Genomic DNA, 20634 nt, shown 5'->3' with positions numbered 1-20634 from the left:
GGCGGGGGTCGGTTCCCTCGACGGCAACCAGGGCCCGCGGGTGTGGGGAGAGACATCCAGCACCACGCAGTTCACCAAAGGAAATAACTGCAACTGACGTTTTCCCTTTAGGAAAACAATAATAACGATAATAAATCAATCAGAAGGCGTTTCTTTGGGATAGGAACTTTAATTACCAAACACACGACGGGCTTTTTTGTTATTATGACGTTGGGAAGCCACGGCAGCGACTGCCCCACAGGCTGGCTTCCTCGGGCGCTGCCTCCTGCGCCGCGGTAGCGCAGCCCGGCTGGGCAGACGAGGGTCCGCTCCGACAGCTCGCCGCTGAGCCCAGCGGCAGAACCAAGGCCTGTCCCCAGGCCGCCAGGCCCAGCTGCCTCGCTCTCACTTGAAGCCAGCTTTTTTCAAGTCCTCTGGCAGAACCCGGCCTTTCTTCCGGGCCCTGGCTTTCTTCTTCTCTATCCTATCCTTCTTCTTCTTCTGAATGTTCTTGCGACGCTTTTCCTGCCGCTGTTGCATCTTTTCTACCACTTTTTCTGTCCGCTTCTCCCACTGCCTTTGGCGTTGGGCTTTACGCTTCTCCTTACGCTTCAGAGCTTCTTTCAGACGCTCCTCGTTGTCACGAATCTTCACGCCTTCCGCCTTATAGAGAACATTTGTCCATTTCACCTTGTTCTCCAGCTCTTGAGCTTTCTTCTGGTCCTTATCCTTGAGTTCCTCCAGCTTATTCTTCCTGGTCTCCAGCCTGCTCAGCAGCTGCTTGTAGTTTTTGCCCGTCAGAGGAGTGATATTGCCTTTCACCGCTTTCCTCTTCTCTTTCTTCTTCTGGATCTTGTTCAACTCATTCTCTTCGTGGACTTCGACCTTGTTAAAGACCATCTCAGCCGTGGCCTCCTCCTTTTTGCTTTCTGGCTCTACTGGTACCTCCTCAGTTTCTTTCTTCTCCATTTTTGCCTTCATCTTCAACTCCTTTCTTCGACGCTTCTTTCTCTCTCTCTCATATTTCCTTCGCTGCCTCTTCTCCAGGACTGCAGGAGGTAATTCTTTGGCATCATCCTAAGAAGAAGGACGGACATGAATCAGGAGCCTTAAAGGGATAAAGCAGAATTAAAAGTGGGATGTCCTCAAGTTCCCGATTTCAAACTTCTCCTAAGAAATACAGTACACGTGACAAGAAGCCGTGGGCTCAGCTTTTAGAGATACTAAACACAGTAAAGGCACGTCAAACCCTTTACTGTCTCTCAACACCCCGTAGCTATGTTCCCTTTCAGGCTTAGTCCTTTTCTTTTTCCTAAAAATCTCCAGAGGCGTGCTCTCCTCCAAGCCAGGCCCTACCTCTTCTCACAGAATACCCACAGGTCTCCCAGCAATACCTACAGACGCTTCCTTAGGCAATGGGATTAGCTCAAACCCGGAGCCTTGGAAGGTCGTAGTCCTGTCCCCACATCCCCTGGGAGGCTAGGGAGAACGTATACTGCATAAACACACATATGGAGACATATTAAGAGTTCTCATACTTGTCCAGAAGCTTTTTTAATCTTCTCGTGTAGTCTCTGACGCAAGAGATTCATTGCAGAAAAAGAAGGGGAATCCAGTTCACTTTTGCTCCCTGAAAATGAGTGGAAGAAAATAAACATACTTAAAAGACAGCAGTAGCTAAACAGAAGAACTTTCTGTGGCTACGGGAAAAGCTCTGAGAATTCTTTAGATGCTGCAAATAGAATGGAAAATCTAAAGAAACCAAGTTTCTATTTCATTGGTTTCTTTAGAATTCCCAGTTTTCTGCCCATATTATCATTCAACACTGCCAGCCGGAACGGCCTGGCATGCCCTGCGGCTGCCCAGCACGCCAGAAGACAAGTACCAAGCTAGCGGAAACAAAGACGCCAAGGACATCTTTTCTTTGTGATCAGGTTTTTCGGATTCGTAACGGAAAGCCAGCCTGGCATGAGAGAGATCACATCCACACCATAACTCCCAGCAGTTACCCAAGTACGTAAGAAGTCTGCGATTCAGACTAAACGCTATTTCCAGAGAGCCACCCAGCGGTGATGTGACACGTTTATGTAGGTATGCGAAAGCTTTTAGGCCACGTGGAATAAGCAAAGATGTTTTCCATTCAGCTCAACTTCTTAAAGGCTTTCCAAACTATACGTGTGTGAAGCAACTGAAAAGCAGCTACCTCAGCTCAGGTAACTTGAACCGGACCACGGCAACACTGGTATTCTTACCTGTAACCAAACTCCCATTTCTGCTCTGTGTAACACCCTGTGGAGATGATTTGCTGGCTTGAGGGGCTGCTTTCTGTCCCGGAGCAGGTTTACTGGTGTTAGAGACCACCTGTTTGGCTGAAGGAGCATTTGTCTTCTCAGCTTCCTTCCTGGATTTCTTTCTCTTCTTCTTCTTGAGCTCAGGCTGGCCTGGCTTAGACACTAGAAGGCAAAGACAAGTTACACAAAACGGGACAACACTACATTCCCACTTCATAATGTTCAGTTATGACCGAAGACTAAAGTTCCAGCGTTGCAACGGCATATCTCCATCTTAAAAAATTACGTATTTTAGGATTTATTTAGACAGACCACACGTGCTTGCACACTTCACTAAAATCCCAGTTCTCCCACGTCCGATCACCACCTGTACAGAAGCGCTCAGAAGCTCCACGTTACAGCAGAGGTTGCTTTTTCTTAAACAACGGCACAACGCATCCGCGCCGGGCCCAGCACCCCGTGGACGCAAGCCCGCCGCAAGCCCGGACTCCCACAGATCGGCGGGGAGGGACAGAAGCCGAAGCACCGCAGCTCCATTACCAAACTTCCTCTTCCGCGGCTCCGGGGCGTGCTGCACGCAGACCTTCCTCGCCAAGCCCTGCAGGTAGGAGTCCTGGGCGGCCAGGCTGGCCATTATCGCCGCGGGGCGGCCCGCCCCTCGGCGGGCGCTGCCCTGCCCAGCCGGGCCCGGCTCCCTCAGCGCGGGCGGGCCGCAGAGCCCCGGCCGGGCCCCAGATGCGCTGGCTTCTCCTCAGGGCACCGTGAGGACCGCGGCATCCTCCTCGTGCGGCGCCTCCGGCAGGAAGTGACCTCAGCGCGCCGGAAGTGACGGCAGCGCGACGGCCGGGAGGAGGCGGCGGGGGCCGCGGCGGAGCGGGCGGCCGGAGCCGGCCCCGGGAGCCGGCCCCGCGGAGCGCCCGCCGGCATGGCCACAGCCAGCGCCACAGCCAGCGAGGGCCGAGGGTCCGAGGTCCCCGCGGAGCCCCAGCCAGACGGGGGTGCTCGGGCCTCCTCTGGAGCGGCTGCGGGTCGCCCCGCCGCTCCCGTTTCCCCTCGACACCGTCCCCGCAGCCAGCGGCAGGTTGCCCTCCGATTCGCCCCTGCCCAGTCAGGCTCCGACCTGGAGGTCCCAAACCCTCCTTTGCCATGACCGGGTCGGAGGAGGCAGACCTGCGGCCGGTTCAGTCTGCAGCGGCCAAGCTTCTGCCAGCCGGGGTGCGAGGTTCCCCGCGCGGTGCTGGCAGGCGTGAGGATGACGATGGTTTCCGGGGCACGGGTAGGACCACAGCCCCTACGCAGCAACAGCCGCAAGGAGCGGGGTTTTCTTCAAAACGCGGGGGAACGCCCATCCTAGCGCACGCTTATGCTGAACGCTGTCGTATTTTCTCAAAGCCTTGTGGCTGAAAACACACGCTTGAAAAATTATACAAAAGAGTTAGTTTTATTAAACCACCTAATTACAAAAATAAATGGAATGGAAGAAAAATAAAAATTATTACCAAAATTCACATCCCAAGAAACAAGACGCTACAGCAGAACGCTGGGGAAGCTGGGCTGAGCCGCTTGCTGGAATGCAGCCCTGGCTCTGCGGTGCCGAGACCGAGCTGTCCCGACTAACCGCAAAGAGAAAGGGCAGAAGACGTGCCGAGCTGCTGAACAGCTGCAGACAAAGCACCAAAGGTGCTTCTTTGGAAGGAAACTGCGAGAGGAACCGAGTGTCCCTCACTGCTCCGTACACCCCCGTCATCTCAAGATTTCTTTATCAGACAAAACTATTAGCCAACGTAAATGCTGGCTTCATGTTAGCTCAGGCTATGTTAATAGAAAGTTTCTGTGTAAACACTGAAAAAGGAATCGGACTAACTAAAGCGTGTCGCTGCTGCTATCTGCGGCCTTGAGCAAGTGGCACCATCAACACAGTGGGATTCCTCAGTTTGCCCTTTTCAAAAGGGAGAATACTGCTTGTGGGCAAGCGTCTCCTGAGAGCCTCCTCCCAAACGCCTGCGAGCAAGAAGCTCAAGTTTGTGAAGCACTCTGCCAGTGAAGACTGCTGTGTAAACAAATACGACAAGATCCTTACTGTAGTTAAGTAGAACAGAGGTTGTCAGATGCCATCCTGAGAGAGCTTTAAAGCAGCCAGAATGTCCATAACTGTGGGAAGCAGGGTAAAAACCCCAAAACTGTCACTGCCCCCACATTTGGCTCAAGTTTATCCCAAACAAATTCAACCCCCAACACTCCAGCGTGTCCTTATTGAGATTCACATGGAAACAAACTCGATTTCTAATGAACTCCACATGTAACTTGTCATGTAAAAAGCAAACCTAACTCTAACTTGTCAGAACAATCAACGTTGTATTTACTTATCACTATCTCTTAAGGGAGAGGAACACTCACGGCAATGTCCCAGGGGTGGAGAAAGCACTGTGGCTATCCAGTGAGCAGAAACCTGCAAATACAGCTCCAGTGCGCTCTCCTGACAGCGGGAGGTGCTTGCTCAGTACAGCAGGTGGAAGACTTCCAGCAGCGCAGTGCCGCCAGGAGGAACACGTTCGGCAGCAGAGGATCCTCTTCAGGAGTGCTCCGTGGGGCCTGCCCCGTGCCCGTTCACGTGAGGGTGCGAAGGGGTTGAGCTCTGGGAGGTAGCAACGCTCTGCTCTGCTGTGGCAGCTGTCAGAGGCATAGAGAAGCTTTCAGGGGACAGCGTGGCAAAGTCTTGTCTCCAGTAGGCTTCGCACAGTGGAAGATCATTGCTGTCACACAGACTGTAGCTTTCCAGAACAAACAACCCCAGTAAGGAGAGAGAGCAGGTGCAATAAGAGAGGAGGGGAGGGAGGGAAGGAAGGGGTGGGGGGAGCAAGACAGAAGCAAAGCATTAAGAAAATGGCAAAAAAACATTCATGGATGCAAGGTCTGTGTTCACAAATTCATCACAAGTCTTGTGACACTGGCCTTCCCTGAGACATTCCTTAAGGGCTAGTCTTGAACCTCATGGGTCTGGTGAGGATCAGGGGAATTTCAGAGACAGAACTGTTGCTACAAACTAAAACACAGGCTCCGTTCTAATCCAGGCGCTCTAAGTCCCTGAAAAGACCTGGGCTGAAGTCCTGGCACCCCAAATATAGGAGTTCTGCTACTGACTGGAGTGAGACAAGGACCTCATCCATAATTATTTTACTTGGAATTAGATCACAACCTACGTGAGGAAAAAAACATAAATCCTGCTCTAAACTCAAGTTCAACAAAAAAGCTAGCACAAATGTTTTAGGGCCTGTCCCTGTCATGATAAAGAAGAGACCTGTCTGCACCCTTGCCCTTTCAAAAAAGTGCTCCACAGAAGGTCTGGGTCTTCTACTGAAGCTCCCCAGCCTGACTACAAGGTACTGATGGCTCCTACCATTTTCAGCAGAACCTGAGCTAACAGTTCTTCTAAAAGCAGTTTGCTGGATTTGACCACTGCAGACTATAGAGCTGGATGAACCAGCAGCGTGGGAAAGTAACGTTTTTAAACAACTGGCTAATTCTTGCCTGTGCTCTGAGGAAAACACCATGTGGAAGGGCTGAAACTAAAAAGAAAAATGATGCAAGAAACTGGAACAAAACCAAAACAAATTCCAAAGAGAGGAAGAAGCTGCACACACAAGAGAAACCCAAGACAAAGTGAGTGCTGGAGCGGAAAGCAGCTTGCGTTCAAAGTAAAACAAACCCAATGGGTCAAGTGATTTTGTTGTTGCAGCTTTATTTACATTTTTAATGTATGGACTTGAATAGATGCTTAGGGAAATATTTTAAGTGTAGAAATATGAGACACTTCAAATTGCACAAACATGAAACATGTTGAGAACTAACCCCACACTCAAGACAGCTCCTGTGACCTCAGAGGAGGGAGCGATGGAACATAAATGCAAGTTTGGGGTTTAGGATGAGAGAAGGCAAGCTGGCTTGGAGTTACTGCTTTGGGGAATAAGCACACAAAGCACTAGTTGCAAGCATCTACTTCCGAGCTCTTTTCTGGCAGTATCACCCAGCTGGTTTTGCAGCAGAAGTGAGAAGGCAGTGGATACAGGTTTTTGTATCTGGGGCCTTTGTAAAACCCGCTGGAAGATCACCCTTCCCTACAGTCTCCAACACACAGTGAAGTTGGGTTCAATTAGCAAAGACCTTCAGGACTGAACCAGAACTACGAGTCCTTTTCTGTCAGTCTTAGACCTCAGGCCATAGTTTCCAAGGAGAACCTGGCCACAGCATCCACCACATCTTGGCAGGGGAGTTACTAACAAAATTTTAGCTGTGTCAGAAGCATAACTGCTTCTCCTGCTGCCCCAGTTAGAACAGTTCCAAAAGTCTAAGCTTCACCTCTCACGTAACACTCCTCAAAAGTCAGGGTGAATGAGCAGCTACCGCACAGCCCACAACAGCACTGGCCAGCCTGCTACTCTGTCCTTTGACTGAGGGTTTCTCAGTGCGTGGAAGGGACTTCACTACTCCTCTCGAGGCACGCAGCCAGGTCTGTGTGCAGAGGAACAGCTCTAGGAAACTACTTGAACACAGGGAATGAAAGCAAAGATTCCTTCAGAACCATCTACTCAGCTTTATTTTCAAGGACCTGCTTTCAGGTCTCCTTATCAAAACCCTGTGTACACACAAAAAGCCTAGCAACAAAACCCGACCCTACACCTGAGGTGCATCCTATTAGCTACACACTACGGGCAAGGGGCTGTCTCCTAAGCCCCGTTAGCACAATGGCAGTGACAACTGCTGGGCAGGAGACACTCCCTGCCACTGGCTTTTCACAGCCCTCGGGAGCAGTGCACAGGGACCAAACAAGCTACACAGCATGGGGCAGCTCTCAGCTTTGCAGCATCTGGAGGTGTGCTGCTGCAGGGAGCTCACTTTTCTACAGCCTTCCCTGGAGGGACGACCTAAAATAAACTGACCTTCAGGGAAGCTGGAGCATGGGGAGCAGTTTGGCAGGATGGCTGTAGGGAAGCCATGTCCTGGCCTCACGGGACTGCACACGTCTCTATAAATCCTGTGGGATCATGACCCACAAGAAAGTAACAGCTGGTGCAGAGAGGCAACCCCCGCTGGGCTCACAGGACAGCACAGAATGCCTGTTTGTGGGCAAACCAGCTATTGCATTTACACCATGCAAACGTGATTATCACTCTACGACTACGTGACATAACAGAAACCTTTTTTCCCACATTAGACAATAAGGTTTCATTAAAAATATTTTAGTACTCTAATTATAAAAGGACTTTGAATAAATCACTGTTTCTATATTTACACACACACACAATTTCTTTGGTGCAGAAAAAGACAGGAAAGAGCACAGGGAGGGAATAAGTGCTAAAAGCAAACGACTAAGTGCTACATGATATGAGGCTTCAGTGGAGGGATTGTAGCTCTGCAGAGTTGCCAAGTTTCCTCTCCTCGTGACCACTCTTACAAGAAAGGGCACGAAGGCAAATCCATTTGGTGTATGCCAACATTTGTGCTTAGATGTTAGTTCTGTTACGAAGCATTGCTTTATGTGGCATCTGGTGCCAGGAAGGTGAAAAGACCATGCCAGCATGGTCAGAACCCCTTAGTCCAGAAGTTAAAGCTACTGACACACGGTGCTGGCAGTCTGGTGACAGTGTGAGAGAAGCACGTCTGGCACAGGTGAGGCACTCTCATCCCACACCGCATTGCTTTGGATACAGCTCACTGCTATGCTGTATGCAGCCTATGTAGTGGATGCACCCCTGACCCATCAGGGCCTGGACTGGTGCTTGGGTTTGCGGCCATTACTCTTCATTTCTGAGATATTTCTAGGGTCTCTTGCCACCCCGCAAAAAACTGAGTAAAGTTTGAAAAACAACTCTAAACTTTTACCTCTAGTTTTCTTCCGATGTCATAGCTTTTCCTAAGCTATGTCATATCAATATCTTTTTACTCTTAAAACACATATATTACCCATAATAACAGCCTAACTTCCACAGATATTGAGCAATTAGGGTTTTAGTTGACTTAGCCGGGTTTATAGGCATTCAGCATTTTTAGAAAGAAGGGAAAGGCAAAAATAGAAAACCTGGTCATTAAAATTCTAAATAAGATTTTTAAAAGTTAAGTTTTTGTTTAGAAGTCATAGCATTATTGCACTGACTTCAATTAGCTTGGACATTGCAGCCAAAATAATCAGGTTCTCATTTGTTTTCTCCTGCTTTCATTTACTGCATCATCAACTAGAAGTGCTGGAGTGCATGACAGAAAATAAAATATAAAAAATAAAGTGTCTGAATTCTCTAAAACCTGTTTTCTAAGAGTCTTTTTAAAATATTAAAAATCCCACAAACAAATCAGTAAAAAGTCTTCAATAGAAAATCCTATCATAATACTTCATAATTCAATGAAACTGAGCAAGTCTTTTTTGCTCATTTCAAACGTTCACCCCAATAGGACACCAGGCAGCCGGGGGTAGTGGACTACAAGGAAAAAGGCACACTGTGTAACCAGGTCACTTGTGAAAGAACTCACCACAAAGATGTGGTGATCTCATCTAACATGAGGACCCAGCTCAGCAAGCTAGTCTCTCTAGGGAGAGAGACACAGGCTCCTCCAAAGGGATACTCAGACAGAAGCCTATACCCCCAAGGAAATTAATCTCCTTTTACAATGATTACAAAAGAAGCCTAAGCAAATTATCTGTCAAATCTAGCCAACTAAAGCAGGCACCTAGAGTTGGATGCTGTGAATATCTCCTTCACCATGACATTTATACCCTGTAGGATATCTACAAGGTAAAGGCAGTTGCTTTAGCTGCAGAAAAAGTTTGACCTAATTAAAACCAGGAGTGAAATTTTGTTGGGAACATTCTCAAGACCTATACTCTAAGGACTACTCGTTTGTCTGGACTAACTACCCCAAAAGGGCTGGAGTCATAAGGCAGAAGTCCACTGCCCTATTTGTACCTGGAAGAGTAATATTCTTCTTCTAGCTCGTACAGGTCAATGGAGATCTCATCCCGTAGTGCAATCAACTTCTTGTCACATTCCTCCTGCAAGCTCCTCAGCTGCTGGTTGCGCTGGTTGATAGCTTCATTCACAGAGGGGAAATCATTGAGGATCAAGAACTGCTTCAGGTCAGACACAAGTTTCATCAGGGACTCACCAGCTCGGACCTTGTAGCAGGGAGAAAAGTCACATAGCACATAGTATATCAAAACAGTGCTTTGCTCCAATTCTAAAACAAGATCTCCCAAGCTGCTCCTTCAGCCCAACCCTTGAATGAAGTAGAAACTCCCACATTACGTGAGGATTCTGACAGAAGCCTGTTGCTGACAAGCCAGGCTACCCAGCTTTCCCCCTAGAGAAGGATTCACCCAACAGCCACCCCAAATATCAGGTTAATCTTCTAGCAGCAGTCCTCGTGAGAGTTATAAGGCTGCCCTAGATGCAATAACAAACCCAACAGTACCTGAAGGATGTGCTGCCCACTGATTTGAACAGCAGATGCTACTCACAATGTTTGCAGCTCTGACATGCATCTCATAGTTATCTTGTTCACCCTGGGTTGCTCGAGAGACTTGAGTTTCATCCTCAATCTAAAGAAAAAAGTGTACATATCCACCTTTACATACTAAAATCCTGATACATGATTACTACGTTATAAGGCGTCTCATTTCAGTTCAATCCACACCTGGAATCCCTCAGGCAGCCTCTGGACTCTACGGCACCCACACATCATCTGTGCTACCCTCCCCGCTTGCTTCTGCCATTCTCCCCCCTTCAGCAACATTCCTTGGCCGCCCGCAGGGCGGAGACAGGGAGGCCAGCAGCAGCCGGGGAGAACAGACCACCGCCCGCCCTGGGGAAGAAACCCTCTTCCCTCACGGCCGCCCTCGGGGGAACCGGAAAAAAGATGCCCCCACCGCCCCCCTCAGGGCCGCCCCTGCTCTTCCCTCAGGGCCTCTGCTCTCCCCTCAGGACCCCCCGTCTCTCCTCAAAGCTGCCCCCAGGGAAAACCCGCCCCTCTCCCCTCAGGAGCCCGGGTGCTCCCGTGGGCGCAGCCCCCTCCCCTCGGGGCTCGGCTACGGCCCAGTCCCACCTTGGCAGTCTTAATGATTTCGGTGAAGTTGTCCATGATGGACTTGACATCGTCCTTGAGGCACTTGTTGTAGGACTGCAGCAGGGTCTCCTTGCTCTGCGGCAGCACCCGCTGCTGCGCCATGGCGGCCCGCGCCTTCCCGCCCCCCTCGATCCCCCCGGGCCCCGCCCCGCCGCGCGCGACGCCGCCGTCCTCTCGCGAGACGGCGCTCCCATAGATATTTCCCAGCATGCACCAGTGCGCCTTTCTCTTCCTCAGTCCAAGATGGTGAGTGGCGGCGGGCGCGGGTGGGGGCTGGGGTCATCCGCCGCCATCCGTCCCCATCGCTGGGCCGCGGCGCGGCAGCGAGGGCCGCGCGGGCGCTCGGTAGCCTGGGGGGGCGGTGGAGGGGTGTTTCGTGCCCGATTTGCGGCGACCGGGGTCGGTCCGGGGAAGGCTGCGTCTGGGCCTACCCGCCCGCAGCGGGGCGGCCACGCAGCGCTGCGCCGCCCGGCTCGGGCTGCTGGAAGCGGGGCAGCCCGGCTAGGCCGCAGCGTTTTTCCCGGTGTAGGGCGGATGCTGGGCTCGGTGGCCAGGAAGCCGCGCTGGGGGTGTCTCGGCTGCTCGCGGTGTCGGGGAGCGCCGGGCTGGGGAGCGCTAGCTTCTCCTGGGGCGATTACTGCCCAGGCGAGGAGATGGCGCGGTTTCAAGCGGCGTCCCTCTCAGGGGGGTTCATAAACCTTTTAAAGTCAAAATGGAAGGATGTGCTCTCTCTGGGAGGGCGAGGCTAGGCTGGGAGGTTGCCAGGCTGGTGAAATGCCTGGGAAAATGCGTTTCCAAGGTGGACTGAAAGCTCTTTTAAGTACACAAATATTTGAGGCAAAAGAAGGAAGAGTGTGTTTCTTACTTGCAGCCGAAAGGAAAGAAGGCCAAGGGCAAGAAGGTGGCACCGGCCCCTGCTGTAGTCAAGAAGCAGGAGGCCAAGAAGGTCGTTAATCCCCTCTTTGAGAAGAGGCCCAAGAACTTTGGCATTGGTGAGTAAGTGAATGTTTGGGCTACTCGCTCAAGGCTTTTGTGTTTTATGGAGAGATGTCTAAATCATAAACAGGAGCATATTGTGATACAGCTGTAGAGTGGAGAGCGTGATGAAGGCAGTTGCCTTGCTGTCTGCAATTAAGAGCTGTCCTTCATTGGGTATGCGAAGGTGGCTGTGGACAATTTGCAGTGTTTCCCATATTACATAGACTTGTTACGTGATTCTGTTGTGATGAATGTTGCCCTTTTGCGCGTGGTGTGGTAAGTCAATTCAGACTTCTGTAGTGACATTTTTGTACGGTGTGCAGATGATGTGAAAGAATATTTGCTATCTGAGTGATAGTGCTGACATATCACCACCAAGATCACTGATGCACTCGTGCCTGTTCCGTGCTGTTGCTGTGTGGGTTTGGAACAGCTTTGAGTTAAAGTCTGTATTTTTAGGACAGGATATCCAGCCGAAGCGTGATCTCACACGTTTTGTGAAATGGCCGCGCTACATCAGACTGCAGCGCCAGAGGTCCATCCTTTACAAACGCTTGAAGGTGCCTCCTGCTATTAACCAGTTCACTCAGGCTTTGGACCGCCAGACAGGTAAGGATGTGCCCCGCAAAGTTCTCTTGACTTGGGTCGTTAATGGGATATGGCTCAGAGAAAAGAAACCAAAATAAGACTTAACAAAGGTAAGCCGGAGAGTATCTTTGGAAGCATTTTAGGGAGGCTTTGATACTGGGGTGCTGTCAACAGCAAGCTGCTGTCTGAATTTGCTGGCTGAAGTCTTGATAGCTGCTATGTACTTTGAAAAGGGAATAGAAAATACCGAAGCTCCTACTTCGTGACCCAAACCCAGGGTTATTGTAACTGCATATTTCCATCGGAGTGCGTTCTTCCAGCTTGATGTAGACCCACGTAGGGTTCTTTTAACTGTGTAAACAGATAGTTTGAGAAACCTGTACCAGTGCGGGCTTTGGGGGGAAAGCCAGCATCCTGCAGGCTGATGTTGACACGGGGGAAGAAGGGGCTTCAGGGGCTTCTGTGAAATGAGTAAATAGTCTTTTCCAGGTGACAGTGTCTATGCAAGAAACTTTCAGCCTATGTAGAGTAACTCCCTCGTAGATGTTGCCAAACAAGTTGCTTGCTTTAAAGGCGAAAGTGCACCACCTTTAACCATAATTGCTGTGGGGGTCAACAGGCATTTCCTCATCCAAACAGTGAAGGAGCTCTCATTGCCAACAGAGGTGCGTGTAGAGGTAAATACGGGCTCTAGAGGCACTCCGCTAGCTCTGCTCTGGCACTGCACAAATGATGCTAACTTTTTGCTGTCTAAATACACTTGATGACAACCACCAAGATCGCTGATGCACTGCAGTCTTTTAAAAAGTAATGCTTAGACCTTTTTTTAAGGTCATGCAACTAACTAACTAGTAGATGTTCTCTTCCAGCTACACAGCTTCTGAAGCTGGCGCACAAATACAGGCCAGAAAATAAGCAAGAGAAGAAGCAGAGGCTACTGGCTCGTGCTGAGCAGAAAGCTGCAGGAAAGGGAGATGCGCCGACTAAGCGGCCGCCAGTCCTCCGAGCAGGTAACTCTACATAGACTGGGCTGCTTGCATATATGGGAGTGTGGTGCTTTGTTAGAGAGAAGACTGATGAGTTGGTGCTCTGCTCCAACCAAACAGGATTGGACAAGCTATTGCAATGATGTATGAATTTCTTCACCTGAGCTCAAAGTGAAGAGCAAAATAGACGAGCTTTTTAACCCTGAGCTTTAGCAGATTGTCCATGGAATATCTTCTCTCTGCCACTGAATGGATGTGAAAAGTTTTCACAACTTTCCTAATGAAGCTGCACTATGGAATCCGAGCTGGTTGCATGAGGCTTATATGAAATTTCTGAAAATAGACTGAGCGGAATCAAAGCTTACCTATAACTTGTTTTTCAGGTATTAACAGTGTCACAACTCTGGTAGAGAACAAGAAAGCTCAGCTTGTAGTTATTGCCCATGATGTAGACCCCATTGAGGTAAGCATACTTGCTGGTGCATTACAGGCTACCTGTGTAACTTAAGCTGAGGTCAGAACTGGGCTTGGGGTGAAAATGCATTTTTAGGACACGTCTATTGCGTGAAAAGAGAATGCATAAAAAGACTTATTTACCAGGACTGGGATACTTATGCATGTTCATAGTTGTCCTGGTGTTACAATGAGGCTTGGCCCTTGCAATGATGTATGAATTTCTTCACCTGAATCAACAATGACGAGCAAAACGAGCTTTTTAACACTGAGCAATTGCCACAGCCCAGGCTCATTCAAAGAATAAAAAGACGTTCTCCCTCAGTTACACAGCACATTCCCTTTCTTTTCAGCTGGTGGTCTTCTTGCCAGCTTTGTGCCGCAAGATGGGAGTGCCATACTGCATCATCAAGGGCAAAGCCAGACTGGGGCGACTGGTCCACAGGAAAACTTGTACCTCTGTTGCTTTCACCCAGGTTAACCCGTAAGTATTCTGTGTGCTGACTTGACTCACTGTAGTGGAGAAAGCAAACTGCCTGTAAGCACAGACTGTAGGGCAGACGGATATGAAACTTGCATCTCTAAAGTAGTAAAACTAAAATACTAACTCTGTAACGTCTAATATAGATGGCCTTTTGTATTAAGAGCTCTATCAGATCCTGAAGATAGAGATTACTTTGGCTTACCAAAATGTTACTCTAAAATACGTAGGTGGAACTATTAACCTTCATCTGAGCAGTGCAGGTTCCTAAAGCATTGGTGGTTGGAGCGATCAACCCTTTGCAAATGATGCTGATGCTTATGCTTAACCTGAAAAATCATGTTGTCACTATGAGCTCTTAGATCCTGAGGCAAAAGATTTATGGAAAATGTTAAATTGAGGCTCTGAAGGAACTAAAATTATCACCAACAGGGAGGATAAGGGAGCCCTTGCAAAGCTCGTGGAGGCTGTCAAGACCAACTACAATGACAGATATGATGAGGTAAGATTCTCTGTGCTGCTAGCCTTATCTTTTAGATTATAGTTAACAACCCCAAAAGCTTCCTAGTGAAATGCAAATTATTTCAGACATAGTGACATCAGCTTAAAGCCTGTTGGGTGTCTTGTACCTAGATCTTCTTATGATGTATAGAGATTCCTTACCTGAGGGTGGGGTAAAATGTGAACGCTGCACCAAGCTACAAGTAAACGGAGCTATTGCAGGGCTAGGATTGTAGGGAGGGCAACAGCTTCTGCTAGGCTCAACTCCATCCCCCAAGTCCAGAAGTTATGTGGTGGCCAAATCCAGCACCATTCATGGGGAAAGATTTTAAACTCTTGTATCTCTGCACTGCCCTGAAACGTAGTTCACTGCTTGAAATGTGTAGGACTTGATACTTGAGGGAGCTCTTCCCCTTGTGCAGAAAGGAGTGGAATTGAGCGAGTTGGTTGAATGACGTAGTAAGAGATCGTATGAGGCATCTAACCTGTTCTCACTTCTTTGCAGATCCGTCGTCACTGGGGTGGTAACGTCTTGGGTCCAAAATCAGTGGCTCGCATTGCTAAACTTGAAAAAGCAAAGGCTAAAGAACTGGCTACTAAGCTGGGCTAAAGATGTACTGGATTGCTACCATGTTTTCTGTACATAAAAAGAATAAACCCCCAGATGAAGTTTCAGTGGTCTCTATGAATGGGAGTGTTCCAGGCAGTGGGTAGCACATGAGCATTGCCTTACTTCTGTTTGCCTTCCATCAAATGATTGAGTAGCGCTGCACAGAAACAGCTGCATAGAGCAGGTTATTACTTAGAACAACTGCCCTTAACTACTCATCCTGTGTAGCAGCTCCTCTCCTCTGCACAGCCCATCAACAGCAGCTTAGCTGCACATGCTGTGTGATCATAAAGTTGAAGGGGCTAGGCTAGTTCTGGCTTTAAGCCTAGCTTGCTTATGCAAATATGTCTCAATTGGAAATGGCTCCAGATCATCTCCATTAGTACTTCAGACTTGGTTACAGTATGGGTTATATAGGGTGTTACCACATCCTATTAGGAGGTCTGTAGTGCCTCTTCCATGGCAAGAACAGTCAATGAAGGCAGGCTGAAGCAGGGGAAGAATCTAGACCTTCCTGTCCTTCTGTTCTTTCCTGACTGCTGACTTGGTCTTGTGGCACTGTGGGAGGCTACCAAGCTCGATAAGGCTCCAGCTGAAGTAGCTGCTGCTTGTTTTTGCTAGTCCTCATCATGCTCTTGTAAAGCCACAGGCTGCCTTACCCAGCTAGACTTGAGTATCCACAGTAACCTTTAATTTGGGTCTGTCACTTTTAAGATGTAAGATGCAAAATGCAAGTCACAACGCAAGCACCTAAAGGCCCTCTTTATTCTGATGCAACTGCTGTGAACCACTCCTGACTTCAGGAACGACTACTCAGTGCAAAGAAACTTGCCGTCTTTTGGAAAATACAGCAGTGGAGAAGTGTCATAGCTTACAACCAACTGCAACAGAAAAAAGCATCCTTGAGATTACTGCATAAATCAGCTTCACTAGAAGTCTCAACAGCCACTTACAATGTTGAAGTTCAGTGCTTCCAGGCTGCAGCCAGAATCACACTGGTAGGAGCTCTGAGTCTGCATCAGTTGCTTAAAGTCTGTTTGCAGTGTGATAGCTGCACGTGTTCACTGAATATGTTGCCCTGAAACTGAGTGCTTCAGTTACTCAGGACTGATCAGACTGCTGTTGTCTATAAAAGTTTGCTTGTGACTGTAGTACAGAAGAGAAGTTGGCTCTTCCCCTCACAGAGGTATCTTTTGTATAAATTTTCTGTACCACAAGAATGAAGTTGCAGCACATAAGCCGTACCTACAAAAGAAAACAACCATGCTTACACCTTTTCAAGGTGGACTGGACCTCCCTAAGTCAGCTGCAGTGCAATAAAACAGTTACTTCAAATCACCTTGCAAATGTTACTTAGGTTAAAGCTTGAGGCTTTTGTAGCTTAAGAGCTCATCCAGTCTCACTGATGCAGGAGCAAGAGTGCCAGGCAAAAATGGCTCCCTTGCTTTCAACAGAAGGCAGTTCAAAGGTTTACCTTCAAAAACCCGCATGGATGGTCAGTCAAATGCTGGCTGGGTAACTTACCAGGTGATGATGTACTGCATGTGCTCGTTCCTCAGGCTCACTCTTGTCTGGCCTCCGATGGGCCCCCCTGGGACTGTGCTTCCTAGAGGTACAACACAGCACACACGTTAAATCTCGAGTCTGCACCGCGTAGAGCTGCCCTTGCTGTGAGAAACGGGATGAAGGTGGTCAGTCATGTGGACACCTCTTCCTCGGGCAACGGCGTTCCCAAGTTACCAGCAAAGCCAGAGCTGTGGGGGCAGGCGGCCCTACAGCGAGTGGTTGGTTGTGCTCAAGGCATCGAACACCACCTGCATCTCTTCTGAGCATGCTACCGTTCCCCTGTGCCAGCTGCCTATCGCCTTCAAAATAGTAAGCCTAGCAGAGTACACAAAGAAGAGAAAGATGCAATACCTTTCCAAGTGCCCAGGGGAAACAACTAACTGAACAGAAAGGGGGGAGACCAATGTAAATTGGATGTGGGGTTGGGTTCCTCTGTGACTTACTGAAATCTGCATCGATAAAGATGGGCTCAGCACCGGTCACCTTTGCCATAGCCTCCAGGTCACGGTAATGCCAGCGGTTTTTCTCAATGTTGTTTTCAGGCACAAAAGGTTTCCGGGTTTCTGATAACCTCACCACTCCAGTGAGATCAATTTCATCTTCAATCTGAAGGGAGAAAAAAGGAATCTTTCAAGGTTCATGTCATATTCTGGCACACCAGGTCCTGGTAGAAAAGTATGGCACTTGTGGGGTCTGATTATAAATCAACTGGTCATGCCAGCAGTGGGGCAGTGCTGTAACACAGCAGGGAAAAAGGCAGATCAAGAACACCTCCTTGTTTGTAAAAACCAGTATTTAACAAAAAAATGGGAAGAAAAGGTTTATCTTCTTTGAAAAGTGCAATGACTATTTAAGTAACCTCCCATGATGCTGAACATGACTACTGCCTTTCTGGGTTTGTCAGTAGTGCCTCTGGGTAATCACAGGGCAGAAAGTAATACACAGCATTCCCTGTATCCCCCTTACCTGTCCCTTCAGCCTGGTCTCCGGTTTCAATTTCTTTTTGGGCACGAATCCTCGGTTGACTAAAATCGTGACCCTAGAGTTACATAAAGAAGTATGGCTCATGAGTGAAAGGAAATCTATTCTTGCTGCTGCCTAGAACCAAGTACCAAAGAAAGAAGCAATCCATATGTTTGGTGCCACTTTTTTGTCATCTGAGTGTGCACTATAAGGGAATTTAAAAACAATTTTGAATCGAGCCTCAGTGACCTAACAGACTGTGAAAGATACCTTTTAAGGGAGTGGGAGTGATTTATATAAACCCGACCGCCATGATTCAGCTTTTCAAAACAGAAATGAGTTGCTCACGTGAACCATGACTTTAATTAACTTACTTACTTACCCTAGTTCTGTGCAGTAGAAAGGAGTAATGACATTCGCTCCATTTTCTGGGTGGGATGTCAGCCGCCCAGCTTCTCTGGCTTCTCGCTCAGGGTCTACAAGTGACCGTGGCAAAATATAGAGCTCCTTGGAGTGGTCAAAATGCCCTCGGACCTTTACAGGTCTGTACTCCAATTCCTTCAATTCCATGGGGCTGCATGGAACAAGATGCAAACAAAATCATGGCTGTGATAGGCAAATCAAATTAGGGGATTTTTCTGTGGGATTCTCCTTTTCCCTAATGGTTCACTCTAGGGCCAGTTGGCAAACAGAAACAGAAGACAAACACCTCATGGAGTAAGCAGCTGGCTTACTATTTTATTACTGTCACGGTGAATCAAATCGAGACGATTGTGACTATCCAGAGAGCAGTTCTTTTCCCTGATATCTGTAACCCAGTGCCACCTCAATGGCACGCACAGCTTATCAGCAGGTGGGTACCCTGCGTGCGCATCCAGCCAACAGGGAGCTTTTCTTTCCCATCCCAGACCATGAAATTGAACACCTGAACTGTTTTGACAGTTGTGCCATGGGCCAAGTGACCTTAAAAAGCTCTCTTGTATCTGACACAACTGCTCCACACTTGGGGCAGGGCCTGCTATTGATCCAAGACTCCCTGTTGCAGGAATAATCCCTTTGGGACCTCACAGACACCAGCTACCAAGTCCTCCTTCTCCAGGAGGATTACATACAGTATGAACTACATACCACATTCTCCTGAACACAGATTCATCCTTATTACATGCATTTAGAGTATCCCACAGGGAAGCGTTCACTTATTCTTTTACTAAAAACAAGAAAATTAACAGGATATCTATCTTTCTAATTTGCTTGCACGTCCTGATTCCCATTGCATTCCTTCATTTTCATGCAGTTTAGTTTAGTAGAAGCTCATTAGTGCAGGGACCAAATCTAATATCCCCAGCACACAGTCAGTGCTCTGTAGACAACAAACTGTCTCAGCTTCCTTACTCTAATGTCAGAGGGATGGGCTCTGATGTAATTCTTGATGCCAGTTGCGCAATCAAATCTAATTTCCACTTTCGTCGCTGAACCTGGAAGTACACAAACACAAAAGGAATTCCTTATGGTAGAAGAGAGCAATGTAATAACCCCAGCAAGCCTTAAAATCTTTGCCATAAGTTTCTCCTCAGACCTGGCCTAAAACAGGGTAATTGGAGATATGGAAATGGAGGCTACTGACTTTAATTTGAGGAAATATTTATACTGAAATACAAGTGTAAAAAATAAGAATCTCTCCTTTAAAGACTTACAAATGGACACTTGGAAAACAGAAAGGGAAAATAACAGCAAATCTTTACCCTGTATGTGATTTGAACTAAACAGCCAGAGATGGAAAAAACCTGACAGCCCTCAAGTGCTCATCTCCTGAAAAAATGAAATATTTATTTGTACCTGCCAAGTGCCGAGACAGAATGTGGTCAGAGGGACCAGGAAGAGGCCCCATTTGAGTAAGATGTCCTCTCCAGATGCATCAGCAGCTGTTGTAGAACTTCGTGGTCTGCAGAACCTCAGACAAACATCTAGAGAAAAACAGAACGAGGAATAGGATTTGTACAGGAGAGGAGATGCCAAATTCCTGCAGAAAATGTCACCTCTTGGTATCAGGTTGAAACAGGGCAGAAGCCTAAACAAATCTTTTCTTACCTTTAGTCTGCTGGACCAGACCAGAACCTGCTTTAGTTAGGGGATACCCAAAAAATGTTCTTCTGATCAAGCAGTGCGACACCTACATGAAATAAGAAAGATCCTTTGTAGTGTCTCTGCTTTGTAAAATTTGTATCTATCTAGATGATATCAGTTGCTCAATGATTGCATGAAATTTGTTTACCCGTTGATATGTCTCATCTGAGCAACCACCTGTGAAACACCACGGGTTAGGTTATAATTAAAAAAAAAAAATCAAATTCCAGTTACAGAGCTGCCTGTAGCACAGCAAACGTTCTATCCCTTTCCATCCACGCTATCAGCAAACGCATACACCATCTTAATTTGTTCTGGAAATAAATGCCAGCCCAGCACCTGCCCTTCCCGCCTCCTCCCCTTCCCGCCACGCTGGAGCGGCACAAGGACAGATTTAGTCTTTTTTCCCCCGATTCTGCTCACTTTTAGCACTGCTTCGCCCCGTGCAGTGAAGCCGGTCCCCACTCCGCCACTGGAGGCACCAACCCACCGCGGCCAAAGCCCGGGCCCCGGCAACGGAAGGGCGGCCGCTGGGGGAGCCCGGCCGGGCGCACGTAACAGCGCCGAGCACCGCGGGGGACGGGCCCCGGACAGGATCGGGGCCTCACCCGGCCCGGCCCCGCTCCCCTCAGCCCTCACCCGGACCTGGCCCGTCCCCCGCTCCCCTCAGCTCGGGTCTGGCCCGGCCCTGCTCCCCTCAGCCCCCACCCGCTCCCCTCAGCCCGGCCCCGCTCCCCTCAGCCCCCGCCCGCTCCCCTCAGCCCGGGTCCGGCCCGGCCCCGCTCCCCTCAGCCCCCGCCCGCTCCCCTCAGCCCGGGTCCGGCCCGGCCCCGCTCCCCTCAGCCCCCGCCCGCTCCCCTCAGCCCTCACCCGGCCCCGGCGCTCCCGCAGCAGCCGCGGCCCCGCGCGCAGCAGCAACCTCCACGTCGCCATGGCAACGTCGCCACCGTCCCCCGCGCCGCCAACCGCCTGCGGCCCAGACAGTCCCGGCGCGGGCAGGCA

General features: G+C 49.0%; 3 protein-coding genes and 5 non-coding genes across 8 annotated transcripts; 6 read left to right on the top strand and 2 right to left on the bottom strand.

Annotated features, from left to right (window-relative positions):
- Window positions 1-155: 155 nt before the first annotated feature.
- SURF6 (surfeit 6) lies at window positions 156-3083 on the bottom strand. Its single transcript, XM_072882709.1, has 4 exons — window positions 2811-3083; window positions 2232-2432; window positions 1518-1609; window positions 156-1056 (listed from the first exon to the last, which is right to left on the bottom strand). Exons 1-4 carry the CDS (start codon window positions 2902-2904, stop codon window positions 385-387), a joined length of 1059 nt encoding a protein of 352 aa, XP_072738810.1. The 5' UTR covers window positions 2905-3083; the 3' UTR covers window positions 156-384.
- Window positions 3084-10160: 7077 nt separating this feature from the next.
- On the top strand, window positions 10161-15044 carry RPL7A (ribosomal protein L7a). Its single transcript, XM_072882708.1, has 8 exons — window positions 10161-10628; window positions 11254-11374; window positions 11820-11969; window positions 12818-12958; window positions 13318-13397; window positions 13741-13871; window positions 14301-14370; window positions 14875-15044. The coding sequence occupies exons 1-8, from the start codon at window positions 10176-10178 to the stop codon at window positions 14977-14979; spliced, it is 1251 nt and encodes a 416-aa protein (XP_072738809.1). The 5' UTR covers window positions 10161-10175; the 3' UTR covers window positions 14980-15044.
- Window positions 11679-11751, top strand: LOC140661438 (small nucleolar RNA SNORD24). Its single transcript, XR_012045752.1, has one exon. It is a non-coding gene; the product is annotated as a small nucleolar RNA SNORD24 (small nucleolar RNA).
- On the top strand, window positions 12671-12738 carry LOC140661439 (small nucleolar RNA SNORD24). Its single transcript, XR_012045754.1, has one exon. It is a non-coding gene; the product is annotated as a small nucleolar RNA SNORD24 (small nucleolar RNA).
- Window positions 13069-13145, top strand: LOC140661436 (small nucleolar RNA SNORD36). The gene has a single exon (XR_012045750.1). It is a non-coding gene; the product is annotated as a small nucleolar RNA SNORD36 (small nucleolar RNA).
- On the top strand, window positions 13592-13664 carry LOC140661428 (small nucleolar RNA SNORD36). Its single transcript, XR_012045740.1, has one exon. It is a non-coding gene; the product is annotated as a small nucleolar RNA SNORD36 (small nucleolar RNA).
- Window positions 14168-14243, top strand: LOC140661437 (small nucleolar RNA SNORD36). Its single transcript, XR_012045751.1, has one exon. It is a non-coding gene; the product is annotated as a small nucleolar RNA SNORD36 (small nucleolar RNA).
- Window positions 15045-15726: 682 nt separating the features above from the next.
- SURF1 (SURF1 cytochrome c oxidase assembly factor) lies at window positions 15727-20634 on the bottom strand. Its single transcript, XM_072882710.1, has 9 exons — window positions 20503-20634; window positions 19597-19678; window positions 19345-19472; window positions 18901-18983; window positions 17891-18082; window positions 17512-17584; window positions 16989-17151; window positions 16504-16585; window positions 15727-16224 (listed from the first exon to the last, which is right to left on the bottom strand). The coding sequence occupies exons 1-9, from the start codon at window positions 20563-20565 to the stop codon at window positions 16158-16160; spliced, it is 933 nt and encodes a 310-aa protein (XP_072738811.1). The 5' UTR covers window positions 20566-20634; the 3' UTR covers window positions 15727-16157.

The sequence above is a fragment of the Ciconia boyciana genome, chromosome 18 (genome assembly GCF_034638445.1).
Source record: "Ciconia boyciana chromosome 18, ASM3463844v1, whole genome shotgun sequence".
NCBI lineage: Eukaryota > Metazoa > Chordata > Aves > Ciconiiformes > Ciconiidae > Ciconia > Ciconia boyciana.
This window is presented reverse-complemented; position numbering and strand designations above follow the sequence as displayed.

Bases quoted from the DNA above. Each gene is read 5' to 3' on its own strand.
- RPL7A (XM_072882708.1), top strand. From the start codon at position 10,176: ATGCCCCCACCGCCCCCCTCAGGGCCGCCCCTGCTCTTCCCTCAGGGC. The intron at 12,959-13,317 runs GTAACTCTACAT...CTTGTTTTTCAG, and splicing joins GCCGCCAGTCCTCCGAGCAG to GTATTAACAGTGTCACAACT. The intron at 14,371-14,874 runs GTAAGATTCTCT...ACTTCTTTGCAG, and splicing joins ACAATGACAGATATGATGAG to ATCCGTCGTCACTGGGGTGG.
- SURF1 (XM_072882710.1), bottom strand. From the start codon at position 20,565: ATGGCGACGTGGAGGTTGCTGCTGCGCGCGGGGCCGCGGCTGCTGCGG. The intron at 18,984-19,344 runs GTACAAATAAAT...GTGTACTTCCAG, and splicing joins TCTGTCTCGGCACTTGGCAG to GTTCAGCGACGAAAGTGGAA. The intron at 16,225-16,503 runs GTAAGTTACCCA...TTTCTTTTGTAG, and splicing joins ATGCAGTACATCATCACCTG to GTACGGCTTATGTGCTGCAA.
- SURF6 (XM_072882709.1), bottom strand. From the start codon at position 2,904: ATGGCCAGCCTGGCCGCCCAGGACTCCTACCTGCAGGGCTTGGCGAGG. The intron at 2,433-2,810 runs GTAATGGAGCTG...TTTGCCTTCTAG, and splicing joins GCCGCGGAAGAGGAAGTTTG to TGTCTAAGCCAGGCCAGCCT. The intron at 1,610-2,231 runs GTAAGAATACCA...ACTCATTTTCAG, and splicing joins AAATGGGAGTTTGGTTACAG to GGAGCAAAAGTGAACTGGAT.